We start from the raw sequence: 19776 nt of genomic DNA on the forward strand, positions 1-19776 counted from the left end.
GGACTATAAATTTTCCGTCAATATATGAAAATACTTACAATAATGTAAGTATTTGTACAAAACAGAAATACTAGTAAAGCAGGCACTGATAGTCAGTACCAAGTCGAAATTTATCCCTTTCGGGATTCTCTTCAATCACCTTTGAAAATATGTTTTAAATATAAATACTAGAATTACAAGTCCACTTATTTAATGCTTTACTGATTATATGCATCTTAAAAATACCGGTGTATGGCCGATTAAAAAAAAACAGCAGTGTCTCAATTTATCGTCATAATCCTAGTCGACTCCACAGATTCCCTGTTATACTTTACCTACATTTTAGAGCGAATATTTTACAGTTAATGCTGGTGTCAGTTCCCGATCTGACGTACCTACTTGTTAGCAAGATTAGCGCTTCGCGACTGACTTGGGACTTAAATGAGGTGCTGTTTATTTTTACTTGGAAGTCAGGATTGGGCATGGAGTTTTAAAGCTTAAATAATATATTTCTTTGACTTAGGTCTCAAAAAGGAGATTATTGTAGTTACTATTGAATACTTAAAATACGCGTGTTATTTTATCAGTAGCCTTATGAGTTTAACACTGACATATTCGTTAGCGTCTGTATGTAATGATTAATAACAGGCCTTTGCATCTATAATAGATGATTCAAGCAGCATCCTTGCGACACTTACGTTCGTGGCTATACAGCCCAATTCGAGATAGGATCCCTCGTCCGCACACACGGCAGGAGTATGCTCCCCTAGATGGACGGGGGTTAGAGGCCTGCTCGTGACGCCTCATGCGTTTATCATTCAAGTAGGAGAACCAGGCATTGTCGTGCTTGGATTGACCGTCATGGACAACACGGCGCCACGTGGGTCGGTTTTCGGCCAGTCGCTGCCACTGGTTGCATGGAATATCAAATGTGACCATGTCACGCTTCACGCAATCTTTAAAGCGCAGCATTGGCCGTCCGACCGGTCTGTTTGCATCTGCAACCTCTCCCAGCAGGATTTGACGTTGTAAATGAGTCCGCTCCATTCGATACACATGCCCCAGCCACCTCAGTCGCCTCTTCTGTAGTATGGCTGTGATACTAGGAAGCTGTGCCTCGGCTAGAATAGACTCGTTTGTCACGCGATCCTTTCATGTGATGCCCAGTATGCTCCGCAAACAGCACATGTGAAAGGAGTTCAGCCGGCGTTCTTGTTTTGCATACAATGTCCAGGTTTCCGCTCCGTACAGAAGTGTACTTAGGACACACGCTTGGTAAATGAGCATTTTCGTTTTTACCGTGAGATGTTTATTGTCCCAAAGCCCTTGTACGGAGCCTCCCGAACGTTGTGGCCGCTTTGCCGATGCGGGAGTCGATATCCGCGTCAGGCGAAAGACAGAGCAAAACTTGCTGACCACCTCTAGAGGTGCACCGATGATTAAATCTACATCTACACATATATTCGTGGACTGGCACATTTAAAGCATATTAGTGAAAACAAGTTACGTGAAACTACTTTTAACACTATTGACTCTCAGAAAGATAACAATTAAACTAAGATAAGAATATTTTTGTTGCACAACCGACCTAATTCGCCCAACCGCGCAATTAACTTGAGTAGTTGAGTACCTACTTGAGCGCATCGCATTTCTACGCGTAGACTATTCATGCGGATCACCGCTAAAAATACTGCACGATAAAGTGCGTCCAAACTGCCAGAAGGCTCGCTCATTTACCATGTTGCTTGCTTGTCCTTGTATTGTTGTTGTCTGTTGTTGTTTATTTGACAAATCTGCGCATCATTGTAAATGAGACAAATTATGTATATTGTGCAATTTTAAGTTGCAACGCAGGCCCTTTACTGCAATTGCGAAGAATTTTTCAATTGTTGCGCTTAGAAGTAATTAGCATAAGAATGTTTATATTAACACTTACATTTAAAATTCAACTGTCTTTAAAAGTCAACAATAAAATTGCAAATGTATTAATTTATTTATTAAATTTGTAGATTTGTTATTTTCTTTTCAAAATTGCCATTTTATATGCATCTCAGCACAAGTGTTTAACACATCAATTTAGAATTATATTACAATAGGTGTCTACAAAATAAACCTATTCTAAATTGATTTCAAAGGGGGTATTTCTACAAACGCTATACCCCCTTTGAATTACCTTTTTCACACTTGTATCGAAATTAAAATATTTATATGTGCTCACTGTACGAATATATTTTAAGTTATTGAAACTAATATTTAGTCAAGTTATTACTTTTAGAATTTATAGATGACTTGGTATTCATACAAATATCGTGCACTACTGCACTTTGAGACGAACCTACGCAGCACGTGTTACTAAATATTAGCCTGTTCTAGATTTCTCACACCTAAGGTCTAACATATTATGTTATTGTCAATGACCTAAATACGGCTTGCAAAAGTGACAAAGGTTTATTTATATTCCAACATGTTATACTAGTAGGTAGTATCCTATATAAACTGTGTAGGTCTGTGTCCATTGGTTGCACAGAAAATCAAAGAGCATACCTATATATTTTTTACCACACTGACTGGTAAAGGCTCTATTGAAATCTCGATACTTAAAAACACAGAAATTTGTTCCACTCAAACTCGTATATTAGGCTAGTAAGCAAATTCATCTGCGATACGAGTTTAAGTCATATGATTTTACTCAGCTGTACGAACGAAGTTGAGTTACACATCCTCGATATAATAATTTGGTATGATTAATAAGAAAGCATATATATTTTTTACCACACTGACTGGTGGCTCTGGCAACGTTACTGTTGCCAGAGCTCAATGAGAGTGTAATATCAGTCATCGTGCTTGTAACGTTCAAACTCTACAACAGTGATTGCTTACAATCAAGTAGGCCGTAGGTATGCTTATTTGCTGCTATCAAATAACATATATCAAATAAAAAGAGGAATAACATTGCTTTCGCTTTTGCACTAACTCCAGGAACCGTGTAGCAAACAACCGCGACCTTGTTACCCATAGAAGATTATCACAATATTTGACCTAGATCATCTAACTGCTGCAGTTATGGCCCCTCCCGAAATAAATCACAATAACATCAACAGTATGTCACCGTTAGATTTATGTCATATCTTATTTCGGGGCAAAATTAATCGATCTACTTCCCTAAACTTATTTTGAGAGTTCGTAAATCATTTATGATCACAAAATGTGTTTGGCCAAGTTATAATTGATATGAAATTATCGGTATTGTTTTCTTTGTCGTATTAACACATTTAATGATAACGAGAATTCAAAAGAATTCAAAAGAATTGATCGTATATGTCTCGCAAATGTTATTCGGCCTCCACCCGACGACATTGGGAGACAATCACAATATTTGTCGCCCGGTTGAAAGGCCGGAGAGATTACAGGCGAATTCGGCTCGTAATAGTTGAGGTCGTTCCGTGTCATGATTGGCGGAAGAATTGCAAGTCCTTAAGGTCCCGAGATCCTATGGCATTGGGATAGTTTAAGATTAAGGTCGGAGGATTTTGAATCGGTAATTTAAATATTACCGTTACTCGTACTGTTGCTAAAGATGGGTCGTAATAACAGACGAAGATTGAAACAGAACGATTGCACGAATGCATACTAAATAAATAATTATAACATAAAAGTAGTTACCTACATTTGAATTATAACCCGCCAGCATTCTTGGTACTATGCCTCAAGGGCCAATTTTAGATTTTTTTTTATACTACGTCGGTGGCAAACAAGCGTACGGCCCGCCTGATGGAAAGCGGTTACCGTAACCTATGGACGTCTGCAACTCAAAGAGTGTCACATGCGCGTTGCCACCCCATTAGAAACTTGTACATTCCCTTTTGCTGTGTTAAATACACAATAAAAAGGAGTGCACAAGTTCCAAGACTTCCAAGGGGGTTCGGGTTGCCGACGACTCAAAGGACTCTAAGTCCTCCCGTCACCAGCACACCGCACCCTCATTGAGCTCTGGCAGCCTTACTCACCGGCAGGAACACAACACTATGAGTATAGGGTCTAGTGCTATTTGGCTGCTACTTCATAATAACTTTGCTTATGTCATGTTTAGTTTTAGTTTCCATATGTAAAGTTCGTGTAAATAAATGGCCCTTTAAATTGTAAATAGTACTTAATTAAGATCATTGAAGTCGTCCATAAGTAAAATCGCCGTCAATAGAAATTATCAACAATGTAAACAAACTATTTTATAAAATATCAAGCTTTCAGCAAAATTTTATTATTTTAAAGGTTGAGGATCATAATGTGATATGAATTGATTAAATAACACATGGGTTTAGCCAGTATCTGATGAGTTACAATGGAAATTGAAGACATTTTGACTACTAGGTTTGTTTACATTGTTCACAAATTCTATTGACGGTGACTTTATATGTTTTATACCTATATCAAAACTCTCCTCGGCATAACTTTGCGTTGTTATTATTTCCAGAAACTAAATTACAGTTTTATCCTCGTCGGTTTCGTTAAGTATCAAATAAAATAAAAAAACACATTTTGCTTGAAGTCTGTGATTAAAATTATAATAAGAGCGTCTACGCAGCTTGTTTATTCATAAGCCATTTTTCATTCCAAGTAATTGTTGTTTACTCAAGTATTGATAAATAGGCTTTTGTCGTTGTAAGGAAGGACAGTTTTTGTAAATAAGGATATCGTCTTATAGGCACATTTTTAATTCATTTTTGAAGAAGGTTCATGAATAAAATGAAGGCTTCCAAGTTGATATAGGTAGCTGATGAGTTTCTTATCCCAAAATTTACAGAAAATTGCCTCAGTGTTTGTCCTTCAGCATAATATTCGTATGACGGATTTTTAACCCCCGACGCAAAAACGACGGGGTGTTATAAGTTTGACGTGTCTGTCTGCCCGTCTGTTCGTCTGTCTGTCTGTTTGTCTGTCTGTTTGTCTGTGTGTGTGTCTGTCTGTAGCATCGTAGCTCCTGAACGGACGAACGGATTTCAATTTAGTTTTTTTTTAAAGCTGAGTTAGTCGGGAGTGTTCTTAGCCACGTTTCATAAAAATCGGTCGTCGCGGTCGGGGTTTTTTCAGAATTTTAATTTAGTGATTAGGTTATTAATCAATAAGAGTAAATTTAAGTTATGGGTCTTTGGACCTCAACATGTGCCGTTTCATCTTAATTGACTTTTTATCTAGGTACATAATTTACTAAATAGGAGTATCGTAATGGTACATATCTATCCAATTTGGCACATGTCCCAGTTTGCACTGTTATTTTACCTACCGGTAATTCTAGAACATTATTCTGTTTTGGGTGCCAACATTGCACATAACACGTGTCAAATCCTTGATTCGATAATACGCATTGTTATCTAATCGCAACGAGTGGATGCTGCAACGCTGCAGCGCCGTGACATTGACTTCGAGTGTATAATGCACTACCGTGTGCCATCACTTGGTGGCTGTCTATTAGCCGATATTGGTGTGAGAACGCGGAATGTAACCGGTTATCCTGGTGGAGTGACTGGAGTGTATTCTCATTGAGTGAGTCGAGTCACTCTCGGAACTTGATGAAAACGGTAAGAACTCTGAGTTCCCATTGAAGAAGTCTGAACTGAATAGACTTAAAATTTCATGGAGGTAAATATCGAATCTGATCAAAAAATAGCATGTAAATTTCGTGAGATATGCGTTCTGTGGGAGCCAAGAAGACTGAAGTTGGTTGCAACAGAATAAAAAGTAGGTACCTAAAATTTTGAGATAGATTAGAGATAATTATTAGTAAAATATGTATATGAATCTGTGTTGCCGATCACTAACTATGGTATGATGATTACTTATTTTTAATAGCTGAATAAACATACATAATTTTCGTTGTATATTAAGTTCAATTAAAGTTATTAATCATGTGTCAAACTAATGATGCATGCATGCGGCATGCGGGACTCCCCCCCTGGAGCCTAGGTTGGCCATACAAATAGACCACGTACCCCCCCCCACTGGGGCCTGGGCCTTTACCACGTGACCCCCCCCCCTGGACACACAGCTGGATCCGCGCTTGTAATGATGCCAGTTGACTTTTGAACTTAAAACAATATCAAAAATGTTTAATAGAGGTCCTGTATATCTATCTATAATGGTTAGTCTGAATAGATGCATTCTCGTTGCGCCGACGCACCGTATATGCGCAGTGCCATTCCCGGAACAACATGCGTGATGATACTGATGATTGTCGTTTAGGAAACACTCTGCAACTAGGATTGATACGTTTGAGACCCATAAAAATAATAGCCGGTGAATAGTAGGGTGCATAAATGTACAAAACGATTATAAATTGTAATAGTGTTTGTTGATTTTACCATAAGTGCACGACTGGTGCTGTATGTTGAGTTTTTTAGAGACAAACTAATTCTAACAGCTAACACTGGCATTACGGGTTATGCCATAAAAACAACATGCTTTTCTGACACTACGCGCCACTTCTTCATGCATCTTTACAATGACCAACTTCTTATTAGGTGTGTGTGTGTGTGTGTGTGTGTGTGTGTGTGTGTGTGTGTGTGTGTGTGTGTGTGTGTGTGTGTGTGTGTGTGTGTGTGTGTGTGTGTGTGTGTGTGTGTGTGTGTGTGTGTGTGTGTGTGTGTGTGTGTGTGTGTGTGTGTGTGTGTGTGTGTGTGTGTGTGTGTGTGTGTGTGTGTGTGTGTGTGTGTGTGTGTGTGTGTGTGTGTGTGTGTGTGTGTGTGTGTGTGTGTGTGTGTGTGTGTGTGTGTGTGTGTGTGTGTGTGTGTGTGTGTGTGTGTGTGTGTGTGTGTGTGTGTGTGTGTGTGTGTGTGTGTGTGTGTGTGTGTGTGTGTGTGTGTGTGTGTGTGTGTGTGTGTGTGTGTGTGTGTGTGTGAGTGTGTGTGTGTGTATGTATGTGTGTGTGTGTCTGTATGTGTGTGAGTATACGCAACTAAGTATGAATTATTTCTTCTGTTTGATCGTAGGACTGAGAAAGAAGCCATTTTTTAGTTTTTGATTTTATTAGCTAATACTTTTTTGGTTTTGTTTATCCATTTTCAGCGTACGTGATTTACGTATGGACAGGTCTTCCATTTGCCTCTGAGAAGCATACATAACGAGCCATGTTATCGACTGCGTCAGAAGCACTAAATGCAGTTTCAGCTCAGCAGTGAATGTGTTAAATTTTGACAGAATCCTTATTTTTTTACATCGGGAACGATTTTAACAGTTACTATATTAACAGTTACTACGATTTTAACAGTTTCTAGAGTTTGTTCGGAAAGAAAAGAGTCGCAGACTGTGTCGTACCCTATACATTTTACGACTCTGCTCTTCTCTAGTACCATTGAGAACATTGAGATATAAAATGAACGCAAGTGAATAGTCCGAGTTCTTAACCAGATGTACAGTCCGGTCTGGCAGAAAGCATGAAACTTGGCATGTATATAGCTTATAGGTTTATAAGAAAATATGGAAGTAGAAACACGCCGAGGTGTCAATGTTTCCCCTCTTTCCCCGACTTTTGTATCCCTAATTTCAGTTTTTTAATATTTCCATGAAAACCGTTAGAGCTACCATCACGATGTGTAGAAAATATTTTCTTCATAAAATTCTCTACAATATTGTCTTTGAAGGTATAAAGCTAGAACTTATAATTTTCAAACTATACTCATTTTCCCCTAACGATATTTCTCTTTGGTGACCTGAACGATAAGTAGGACTAGCGACTTTGCTCTTTTACCTGTGGCGATGTTGCTTCACAAATTTTTTCCTTGGGTCAAACTGATCCGATTTAGCTCAATAGTCATGAAATCGCACGTCACAACCCCCCACAAAGACAAAGGGAAAGGGAAGATTTCCTCGGTGAAATCTATGCATTACTTCTTTTTGCTCTTAGTGACTAGGGCAAATCGTTTATCATTTTCGTGTAATATAGGGACGAGTTAATCATTTCTGAAAAAATCGTTGCACCTTTTCATACAAAAATAACTAGGGACTGTACTCTCATACTAATGAGCCGCTTCCGCCCCGCACTAGAATGACGACTGACGATAGGAAGGTAAAGAAAACAAACATTGTAAATGATTAAGATTGGGACATGTAAATCTAAAATGATGTTCTTTTTTATTAGTAGTACATACCTACATACTGTGTTACTAATTATATCATATACAGAGTGGGGCCTATAACAAAGGCGAAGAATTGAACTCTAGGCTATTCTCCTTATACTGATCAACATTTGTTCGGCGACTTTTAAAAATAACTTGTATTTTGATTTTTATCACCCTTGAAAGTTTTTTCTAAGAGGTAATGTATTGCGAATTCTATTAAGTCTAAAGTGTGACAGACAACGTCAATGACAACAATAATGGCGTACATTGAAGCTAATATTTATTTTGTATGAAAAATTAAAAATTTAAAGACTTCATAATTTTTAAAAGTCACTGAACAAATGTTGATCAGTATAAGGAGAATAGCCTACAGTTCAATTCTTCGCCTTTGTTACAGGCCCCACTCTTTAGAAAGATTTGTTCGATAGTTACTACTGCTATACTTTAGTAACAACGAATATTGGCCAGTTTTATGATAATAGTATTTTGAGGACAATAAATGTCTCTGTCGGAGAAGAGGGACTCGAGGGGCGAGGCAGGTTGGCGAGGTGGCAACAGAGGCTGGAAAATGTTGGTTTGAAAATGAGCAGATCTAAAACTTAGTATCTTTTCTGCGACTTTGGCGGTCTTTCCGTCCCTGTTGCCATGACGCTAGATGGCGTAATATCGCCTACCTGCTCGGACTTTAAGTACCTGGGTTCTCTCATTCAGGGAGATGGCAAGATCGACAGAGCAGTTCAGCACAGAATTAACGCAGGATGGATGAAATGGCGACAGGTCACAGGCAGAACGTGCGATCCCCGCATGCCCCTTATGACGCGAGCCACGTAAAGGCACACCAGAGAGTGGAACAGCAACACTCTCTTTCTTAAAATCGTCTGTTTCAGAACACGCAGTCGCTGTGGCCGAAATCGGCCAGGACAGCATCATCATCATCATGATGAAGGGGAAAATTTATAAATCTATTATCCGACCTGTCGTCTTGTATGGAAGTGAGTTCTGGGCCGTCAAGAAGAAGGATGAGAGAAGACTGCATGTGAATGAAATGAGAATGTTGCGATGGATGTGTGGTGTGACAAGACGGCCAGATATATTTTAGTTTAGATTAGTTTTTAATTGAATTTTGAGTTGTTTTATTATTTTTTTAGAGTTAGCTTGTTATTTATTTGTTATTTAAGTTATATTACCTTAATATTTTTTTTCTCGATAGGATTCGGAATGAGTACCTATACATAAGGAAGCAGATTAGCATGGTATGGGCATGTAATGCCGAGGGATGAAAGCAAATATTATAAAACTAGTGGTAGATATGAAGATGGATGGCGACAACGGTAGTGGAAGGCCTATGAAAAGATGGATGGAATGTATGAACAATGATATAAAAGTGAAAGGTGTTAGTATGGAAATGACGGCTGAAAGAGAAGAATGGAGGAGAAAATCTGCTGCGCTGACCCCAAATAATGGGAAAAGGTCAAGATAATGATGATGATGAAATGTCTCTGCAAATAGTAAGATAAGTAACCGAGGACAAAATACGTACGTATATCAAGTATTGGTATTAAATATAATTTAACTACTTAATATAATTCCCAAATAAAAATTCACAATGTGTCACTTAAACGACGTAGGTGTGTTCAAGGTTCTTATAAATACGATGAATATGGAACACACATATGAACATATGAAGCACACGACGGAACGCCAGGGGAATCACGAGAGACACCAATTGCATAATAAGCATATATGAATCAGAACAATATTGGATTCGAATTTCAAACATAGATTTATAAAAACCGGTACATTTTACAATGGTCGCAAATCTTTATTCTAAAAAGAAAATTAGAAGTTTTAAATAAAAAAATATAAAAAAAACAGGACATTCTTTTCTTACACAAATTGACTGAGTGCCACGATAAGTTCAAGATGGCTTGTGTTGCAGGTACTCAGACAACGATATATTATAAAATACTTAAATATATAGAAAACATCCATGACTCAGGCACTAAAATATCAGCTGTGCTCATAACACAAATATTGCCCTTACCGGGGTTCGAACCCGGGACCGCGGCGTAGCAGGCAGGGTCACTACGCGCTAAGCCAGACCGGTCGTCCTGAATTTAATTTTTTTATTATTTTTAAATAATTAATTGATTTTATTAGCTGAACATTGACATTAAAAGCACTCTTTTTTTTAAATCTACGGCCCAATTTGAATTTAAAGATTCGTAAAACATCTTAAACTCTGTATACGATGGGGCTCTGATTTGTCGTGTTAATGTTTTGATTCCTGCCTCTCTTTGATTTTGCATTTACGCGTAGCAGCAGTAAAATAATAAAATCCCAAACCACGTATGTCTAAAACTAGATTGTATTGAAACGTGGGTCGAGGGATAAACAAATTTACCTTTTTGTCGTATTTGCGATAAAAATACGGGAATCGGGTGCCATGACTCGATAAATGGGTTACTTAAAAGGTTTTATTTTGTTTTTTATGCCTGTTTTATAAGATTTTCACGTATAAGAGTGTTTTTGTTTTAATAAATAAAGTTTTTACAATTATTTACAGGAAAATAACTGTGCTTCGTAGAATACTATTTACACGGGACGTGAACTCTCATACGATTTGACATATAGTTTTATTACGAACTGTTGAGGCACACTAATGAAATACCGCAATGTACTGAAACTTGTGTACGAGTTCTTACACTACTTGTAATTAGGCCCTTTAAGTTTAAAAAGGCGCATATTTTGGGTTTAATGGTCAGCGCTGACAATCGTGTCGCTGCGTGGTGTGCATAGCCGAATGCACAAACCTCACGATAATATCTCTTTCGTATCTATCTATCGCTCTTGGGTATTGGCGCGACACAGAGCCAGACTACATTTCTGCGGCGTTTGGCGTCGCAGAAATGCCATTCGGCTTCGGAGCCTGTTGTGCTGACGCTGCGTCGGACCCGGCAGGCTGACGGAGAGTTGTCTATTACGCCGTGGCTTGCGTGGACGACGGTCGCGCGATGGTCGCGCGACGGCGATGCGACGCATACGAAATCAAACCTTATCGATATGCTCGCGACGGCGACCGTCGCCCACGATAGTGTCGGGAGACAATAGCGTAGTATGGCTCTAGTTTTAACCTTTCGTATGCGTCTGTCAAAAAATTGTCAAATATACGGTTGAAACAATATGGATAATTTTGTTTTTGTAGAGCTGAATAGTTCGACTATTAATAGGTACGCAAGTCGTGCGAAAAGTATTAAAGGTTGCTATAGGGCCTATAGGTATAGGGGCTATAGGTAGGTGTATACTTAGTTGCTTACTTACTGTGATGGCTCAGCGACCTGAAGTGGATCTTGGCCTCCGACACTATGGCCCGCCATTCGCTCCCCGCTATCCTGTGACTGATGCCACTCAACGTCACCTCAAGGTACACCTGTCTTTTTGGACCTCATAGATCCATCGGTACCTGATGGGCCTTCCGACCGGTCGTTTTTCAGTAGATCGCCACAAATGAGCTCTTTTGGCCGCACGATCCTCTCGACGTCGATCATCGCCGACGAGAAGCCTTGCTCTCGCCGATGTTGTTGGGCTCACCCACTTTCCACCTCCAAGGTAGCTGCAATTAAGAATCGGCAATATTGTTACTCCATACCCGGCACGGCAAAATGCGGTTATTTTCTCAATCAAACTTATTAACTAGATCAACTCTAAGTAGAACAAAATAGTGAATAGAATTATAATCAACGAATGTCTTGCAAACTACTATTATATTGTGACAGGAAACGGGTTATTTTATTGCAATGAACCAGAACTGTTCAATTTATTATAGTAGGTAGCCCATTTATTACTACTTATTTCACGGTTTTCTCGAGAAATCGCATACGAGTCCATATTAGGTACTTTAATTAAGTACCTAGTCGCACTAGATGTATGAATTAGCACGAGATAACGCAAAGTGTGCTAGACCGTCGTCTATTTTAAGAAAAAAAGTCCTATAGAAAAGTGTACGTAACTTTTCTGTAATTCGCTTAGTTGTGCAATACCCGTTTTTGTACATTTGGATCACGTCTCCGATTTGGATCAAAATTGGTAGGCTGATAGAGTCCATATTGCTGAGCAAGATCCAATAGGTTTCCCAAAATGTCCTAAGTTGATTGTATGAAACTTTCCTTTTTTGTTACCGAAAATGTATAAACAATCTGGTAACAAAAAAGGAAGGTTTCATACAAACTACATAGGAAATTTTGGGAAACCTAGTCCTAAAAATCGGAGACGTGATCCAAATGATGTACAAACTTTTCGGGAATTGCACATTAATGTCAAGTCTTAGTTGCCAATTTAAACTTTATTACTACAACGATTTAACACACATTAAATACACTTAAATTCAAGATTCTCGCCTTCACCCACCTTATTATTCCCGCAACCATTTAAATCTAAAGAATTACTTTAATGGACAATATTAAAATAAGTCCCCTGTTGCCATCTTCTGACCATAGCAAGAATCGCTAGTTACCCTTCTCCACTCCCAGTTGTTCCACCGTTCTGCTTATAAAGTTTGCGTGATATCATACAGATGGCGTTACGTGTTCCTATTCTTCATCTCGTAACTAAAGTATGTAACGTTAGGTACTTACAAAGACATATATAACTCCGTATAGACAGATAAAGTCTATGAAAAAAACGTACCTCAGTACCATACAGAAAAAGGTACGGTGGCCTAGATGGCATTACACCTTTGGGGGACGCTCAGCTAGATGGCGCTAATATTAATATTTGACATTTTAACACATATCAAGCTAAGAATATGGGCCAAATTGTCAAAACTGAGGTTCAAAAGTTTCTATGCACTGTGATTACACATTTTACTTCGACAATAACTCTCTATAATACTCGATCCTCTTTGGTACTTATTTCAGACCAAGACAAAAATAACTGTTAATTTTTAACGACAGGGGGCGTTCATGAAAGAAAATTGGGAACCCCTGCTATTTATATCAAGTACGGCAGCCGTACTTGATATATTTAGCTGTACGTTTTTGAGGTAGAACAGTAAAGTTACCCTACTTATTTTCATAGCAATCTTTGTCTTCAAGTATAGACTGTAGGTATGTAGTTGTGTACCAAAAATTATTCATTTGAAAATACGTACGAGTATTAAGCAGTATTTGAATAAATGGTTTGTGTATAAATAATAAGACACACGTCATGCAATAAATAATTTATTTCAAAAACTTCTTATTTATCATCATTTAACTCTTCGTAATCAATGTTTTGAACGTGAAATTAGGTATCTCTGCTTAGCTATTATCCATCATTATTGTCAACCAGGGTGAACCTGCTGCTTATCTTCCATTATAGTGTCGATTTGTAACGCCGGCTGTACGATCGAGTTCATAAACATCTTTACAATCGAACACGGCAAATACATATAGACACGTATGTAAGATAAGATCATGCATACATATATTTGGAATGTTGGTTTGTATAAATGTTTGAACGATCGAGTGCACTCGTCGATACCCCGAGAGACATCGAGAACGAGCGTGTACATACTGTACCTACCCTTAGCATGTCACTCTTAAGATCCATTTACACGCGCGAACTCGCATGTGATTTGAATTAGGTAAGTAACATTGCAGACAGTTGAGGTCACATACAATGTAATTGTAGCACTATATAATATACTATTAAAATACCGGAATGTATCTAATGAACTTAGTATGTTACTTAAGTTCTCGCACTGTGTAATTGGGTCCTTGCTTGTCTCGTGTCTTTCTCCGATTGGTGGAATCAGCGCCGAGAATCCCGTCGAGAGTTTTTCGACAAGTGTGCACAGCCGACATAAAGTTACTATTATTATGACCTTGTTGTCACTGCGAAACAATTCGAGATTTAGATTTCATATACTTAGGAAATTGGGTGTGAACCGGAAAGTGAAGGCTAATTGATTAATGATTACTGACATATAATGGCATTATACCGAAGCATCTGTTGTCGCTGATATAAAAACTATAATAATCCTTCTGCTTAAAAGTAGCTAACGTTTTTGCCATTTGAACCCCTTAATAAAATCACGTTAGCTTTTATCATTTGTTTTTCCAGAGAAAGTAGTAGCTTCAGGGGCAGATTCTGATTTCATTTTTAACCGCAGTGGTACAATTTCATTTATGGTCAGAGGATAATGATAAGTAATCTACAAAACTGTCGCAATTTGAAATGTGAGCGAAAAACAAAACTCACTTATTGAATTGACAGATTTTAATGATTTTATTAGATTTTTCTTAAAGTTGTAGACGCAAGTGCGATCCCTTTGTATTGGGTGACCGTAGCCATAAACCTGTTTTTCTTTAGTATATGATATCTATATTAAATTATAGTTTTTGTGAGGGGAAAATAAACCGGAATTTTCTCATACATTATGGAAGACGATACAAACATTTTCTAAATCCAGTGTCACTATAATTCCTTAATTAATAAATTCACTAGCTTATTTTTAGGATACCTAAACCGAAACAATTAAAAATAGCATAACAAAGCAGGTTTACAAATATTTTAAGTATTAAACTCATCTTCTGAATCAAATAGGTAATAACTCTGTAATATTTTCTTTACGATTGTCTATCTAAAATTTTTGAAATTGTTATTCGGATTTCTAATATATTATTCAACTAAATTATAACGGTCCATATACGTATATTTCAATTTGTCAACGGTTTTTCAATGTTTTTTTTTTCATTGTTATCATTTAGTTGAATAAGTTAGCTAAATATTTTCATTACTTTCACTAATAGTTAACGCGATATCGTAAAATTTATGAATTTCCCTGGGAAACAAACAATATCACTTTAATACATTTCTAAGATATGAATAGTCTTAGTTATATTTACATCGTTTCCAATACAATAGGATATTTCATGAATTACAATATTAGGTCTTCTACAATATGAATGATTTTTCAAGATGGTAATAATTGGAATATTCGTAGGTACAGTAAATGACATTAGAACAATACTTGATGTACAAAAAATAATTACAAAAACAAACGAGTCACAAATAAATTTTATAATTTTCATAACGACATACGAATAATATTTTATATAAAAATGGCAGTTTTATATCACGTATACGAATACTACTTAAGTTATTCAGAACACAGGGTATAATATCGATTGCACCAATCAAACAACATTAAATAAAATTATTGCCGTAACGATATCATATTAATCCTAAACCACCGATTACAGAATGCTATATCACATACACCAGTTATACGTATCTCCAATGAGATGTAACAATTCTATAGTTTTTCAAATAAATTTCACAGAAAGCAAGAGAATCATTCGTTTTGGAAATATAAACATTCGACCCCTACACAAATGTTTTCGAAAATTGCGGAAGGTTTTCGACATCCTGATTTAGACGGCGTGCGATTTTAGGCAGTGGTCCCACCGCGAGCTAGTAAACTATGGGCTATCGGCTATAAAAACGAACAAAAGATAATCATTCCCGCGTAAATAAAAGAGACACGGCGATGTTTATAGTTACTAGCGGTGAGCTATCAATATCGCCGTGTCTCTTTTATTTCGGGAGTGCTTATCTTTTGTTCGTTTTTATAGCCGATAGCTCATAGCTTACTAGCTCGCGGTGGGACCAGTGCCTTAGTTGCATTGCGGGCTGTTGAGGTTACATACAATTTTGCACATCCATCAAATATCGGTATATAATAAAACTCGTATGTGAATTCTCGTACCGTCTAAATGGGCCAAAACACACTTTCGATAGCACACCTAATAGGTACCACACGAAATTGTAACACGTTTTCGAATTATTATTATCACACCGTCATCTATCCAAAAATCGTTTCATAGTATTGACGCTCAGTCGCTCATCCTAAATCAAATTTTAAACAACTGGTTAATAAGTTATCCGTCATTGCGAGAATGCCAAAGGGAAATTCCATTTTATATTCAAGAAAGGTGTATCTGCTATAGTGTTATGTAATTGGGCCTAAACCGTAACGAATAAGAACAATATTTTCTACGAATCCACTTTTTATGTACAAATGTTGTAATAATCACAATTGTAACTCAAATTGTGCCAGAGTCGATCGGTCTCTCACGTCTCACCCAGAATCATACATTGTGCGTTTCCCATTTTATTTTGCCATGTCTGGTTTTAATTTACCCTTTTACAATTTTTTTTGCAAGAACATGCATTTTGAGTAACAGATACTTTTTTCGAATTTTCACGTTATTTAATAGTTTTTCTTGTACGTTTTCGTTGACTTCTTTTCCTCCTGCTCAAATGAAAACATAAATTTGAATCATATAATTTTATAAAATTTATACCAAGTTACAAACACCGATCGACTGCACTTGGTCCAAAATTCAAGAACATCTTTCGTCTTTATATTCCAACCATATTTACATTTCATAAAACTTCGACTCTGAACCAGCTGTGAGGACTCAACACTTCAATTTTAAAACACTATCCATTTTCATACTATTAAATATTAATTGAGATCGTCTATTATTAATCCAATAAATTGGCTGCATACGAAAAGTGCTTAAAATGCGAACACTTTTTCACACAACCATTAATCCTATCAACAAGTCGAACCTTTCGTTTCTCATCTAATCCTATAAGAATACCAACACTTTTATTGCATTAGCTATTTAAATACCCGTATATTTTTTACAAACAAAGATCAGCTGGCAACACAGCGCTAAAGGGTAGAAATAGACCACCTGTTCGATGAAGTATATAAATATAGAGAAGACTTATTTTCAGTTGCTCAAAGTTTCTGTATTCTGAATCAGGCTGTAGAGTAGTATGCAACTAAAATGAATTTCGAGGAAACTCAGTACAGATATCACGTTAAGCATACGAGCGTGTCAGACTATTTTAGTCCCTATCAGTACAAAAAGTACTGACATTAGCAGAAGTAGCAGGACAACTATGATCATTAAATAATCCATATATAAATCGCGGAGTAGAAAAAAGTAACTAAAATTGCAGCTACGCATACCTTGCGCTTGTTTACGTACTTATTAAAAAGTTATGGGGCCGGTAAAAATACTTACGGAACCATAATATTAAACATTAGCTTTGTACTGCTTTTGCGTGTGGCCAACTGACCTTCATGCGAACAAATTTCCTCAACAAGACACTTCCATCCTCAGAGCTGGCGATTTGGAAATTGAAACAACATATCTCCATAAGGACTCCGCGCGGGAAGCACGTCACACAGTGGTGACGCGGTCTACTTCCACGTATCGCACGGAGTCCTCGCTTGGTCAGCAAATCACTTCTTTCTCGTCGAATATGGCGGTGTCTGAGGAGAGGCTCTTCAGGCGCTGCTGGAGCGCAGATCGGCGCCGTCGGCAGTTGCGAGCTACTGCCAACTGGAACAGAAATGAACTTATCTTCATATAAAATATTTCAACCTAGCAATTTTTAAATGACTCTAACGCATTCATGATTACAAGCCGAAAAATGAAACATTTAGCCATAACCATACACTCCTCCCTGTTAATCATTGCGTGATTCCGCCACATTACCGTGCTCTATATATGTAGACATATCGAAATCCGTATAGTAATAGTCTTTGAATAAACTACCCAGAGCATATAACTACATATTTACTTACAAAATCTTACCACAGTGGTGGCCGTCAAGATCGCGAACGCCAAAAAGTCGCAGTGCAATGCGCGGGAACACGCAAAAGCGGAGGGCATAGCAAGGCGCTTGTCCATGTAGGCACTGCGTGATCCCGTGATACCACAAAGCGAACTCTTTGCAGGCGTCTAGAGATCCACGATATACTCTTGGGATGTAGACTGGAGGAAACCGCCCGGAATATTGAACTAAGTATAGAACACTTACGACAGCGGTGGCCACTAAGACCGCAAACGCCAGCATAGCGGCAGCGTAATGCGCGGGCACGCGCAGAAGCGCAGAGCATTGAGCCAGGCGCTCGTCCTCCCCGTGGGGGCACTGCGCGATCCCGTCACACCACAGTGCGGGCTCTATGCAGGCGTCGAGGGAAGCGCAGCGGTATTCGCAGTCTCCGGACATGGCGAATACACCGCCACGTTCACTGGCGTGCCTGAAAAAGCGTAAAATCCTTATGTAGCAGTAGGTTTTTTACGGAAAAAGTAAATTATATGGCACAAAAACTAAACATAGGCTACCAAATATTTTAATCATCACCGCCTTTAAGAAAAACTCACAGCGATATCTATTGCCAGAATATGACGTTCACAACCTCGTAGATAAAATTATGATCATCAGCATACTGCATAGTTAGTTTCTTCGAATTCTAATTCGACGAAAGCCAACCCGCAACACGCAAGTGAACGTAAGACGTGAATTCTCTTTTATTATCAAAATTATTATTTCGAGCTAAGGTGACAAATCTCCAGCTAAGCTGTTTGAATGAACTGTCACCTGCGGTGTTTCCGGGCCGATACAACCTTTAGGTAAATCTTCAACAAAAGACATCTTAAAAGCTGGCAACGCACCTCCAACACTTCTAGTGTTTGGGGTGTCCATTGGCGGAAGTGATCGCTTACCATAAGACGACCTGTCTGCTCGTTTGTTTCCTATCGCATAAAAAAATCCACCGTTCTCTTACCTTCTAGAAAGTTCCAGCCAGGACACGTAGTAAGAGCCGTGTTCGACCGCAACAAGCTCCACCGACAGCGACCTCGGCCAGTCCAGGTCGAATCGGTCTGGCGACGGTGGCGGGCCCAGCACGTGACGCGCTAGACCGTCCACTTCCTTCGACCAGCCTTCGGAGAATATCTCAACCACGTCCTCCCACTGAAATTTAGGTATAGTTACATTACCTACAGTCATAACAACTAACCTTCGATCGATTTTTGGTAGTACTTGATAATGCATCATTACAAACTATAAGTTATATTAGAAATATTTAGAGAAATTGTTTTTTTTTTTAATCCGATCTGGTCTCACAGTAGTCCAAAATATTGGAGAAGACTATCAATTTGTCAGGATTTATAAAATGTCAAGTTTTAAGAGCAAACAGCGGAGATTTTGATGCTTTTTTTTCTATTTCATCTTTCTCACTAAATAAATTCATTGAATAGGTATTATATTTTGAGACAATGGTTAAAAGATTAAACTGTGTTTTATTATCTTACACCTTTTAACAATTTCATTTTTGTACCTGATCTTCAGGAGGTTGTGGGCAAATGAAGATAGGTGACAATCCACCAGCATACACCGCTATTCTGTTCTGCGTCCGGCACAAATGTCGCAAGTCTGGAGCCACGGTGATGTTGTTCAGAAGTGTGAAGTTGTCTAGCTCCGGCTCTTTTATGATGCTGCCCTGAATCTGCAGGTACAGATAACGGCCTGGTGATGGATCGATTAGCCATGGACGATGTTCACAGTGCTCCTGTAATTTGAAATTAAACCGTTGGAACAACTTATTAACCAAACCAAATATCTTTGATGGGAAAGTTTGATTTTTTGTTTAATGGGAAAATTTGATTTGAGCAACTAAGGCACTGGTCCCACCGTGAGCTAGTAAGCTATGAGCTATCGGCTATAAAACGAACAAAAGATACGCACCCCCGTACAAATAAAAGAGACACGGCGATTTTAATAGCTCACCGCTGGGCGAGTAAATATAAACATCACCGTGTCTCTTTTATTTGCA

General features: G+C 38.2%; 1 protein-coding gene and 1 long non-coding RNA gene across 2 annotated transcripts in view; one reads left to right on the forward strand and one right to left on the reverse strand.

Moving 5' to 3' along the window:
- Positions 1 to 5435: 5435 nt before the first annotated feature.
- LOC125227729 lies at positions 5436 to 19418 on the forward strand. The gene is made up of 3 exons (XR_007177215.1): positions 5436 to 5555; positions 18734 to 18925; positions 19293 to 19418. It is a non-coding gene; the product is annotated as an uncharacterized LOC125227729 (long non-coding RNA).
- The window catches only part of LOC125227725, a 163897-nt gene continuing 159865 nt past the window's right edge, over positions 15745 to 19776 (reverse strand). The window contains exons 11-14 of the mRNA XM_048132028.1: positions 19282 to 19512; positions 18727 to 18914; positions 17976 to 18198; positions 15745 to 17494 (exon numbers count right to left, since the gene is read on the reverse strand). Of these exons, the coding sequence (XP_047987985.1) occupies positions 17387 to 17494; positions 17976 to 18198; positions 18727 to 18914; positions 19282 to 19512 (750 nt within the window). The 3' untranslated portion in view covers positions 15745 to 17386. The remainder of the gene's footprint in view (positions 17495 to 17975; positions 18199 to 18726; positions 18915 to 19281; positions 19513 to 19776) is intronic.

The sequence above is a fragment of the Leguminivora glycinivorella genome, chromosome 7 (genome assembly GCF_023078275.1).
Source record: "Leguminivora glycinivorella isolate SPB_JAAS2020 chromosome 7, LegGlyc_1.1, whole genome shotgun sequence".
Taxonomy (NCBI): Eukaryota; Metazoa; Arthropoda; class Insecta; order Lepidoptera; family Tortricidae; genus Leguminivora; species Leguminivora glycinivorella.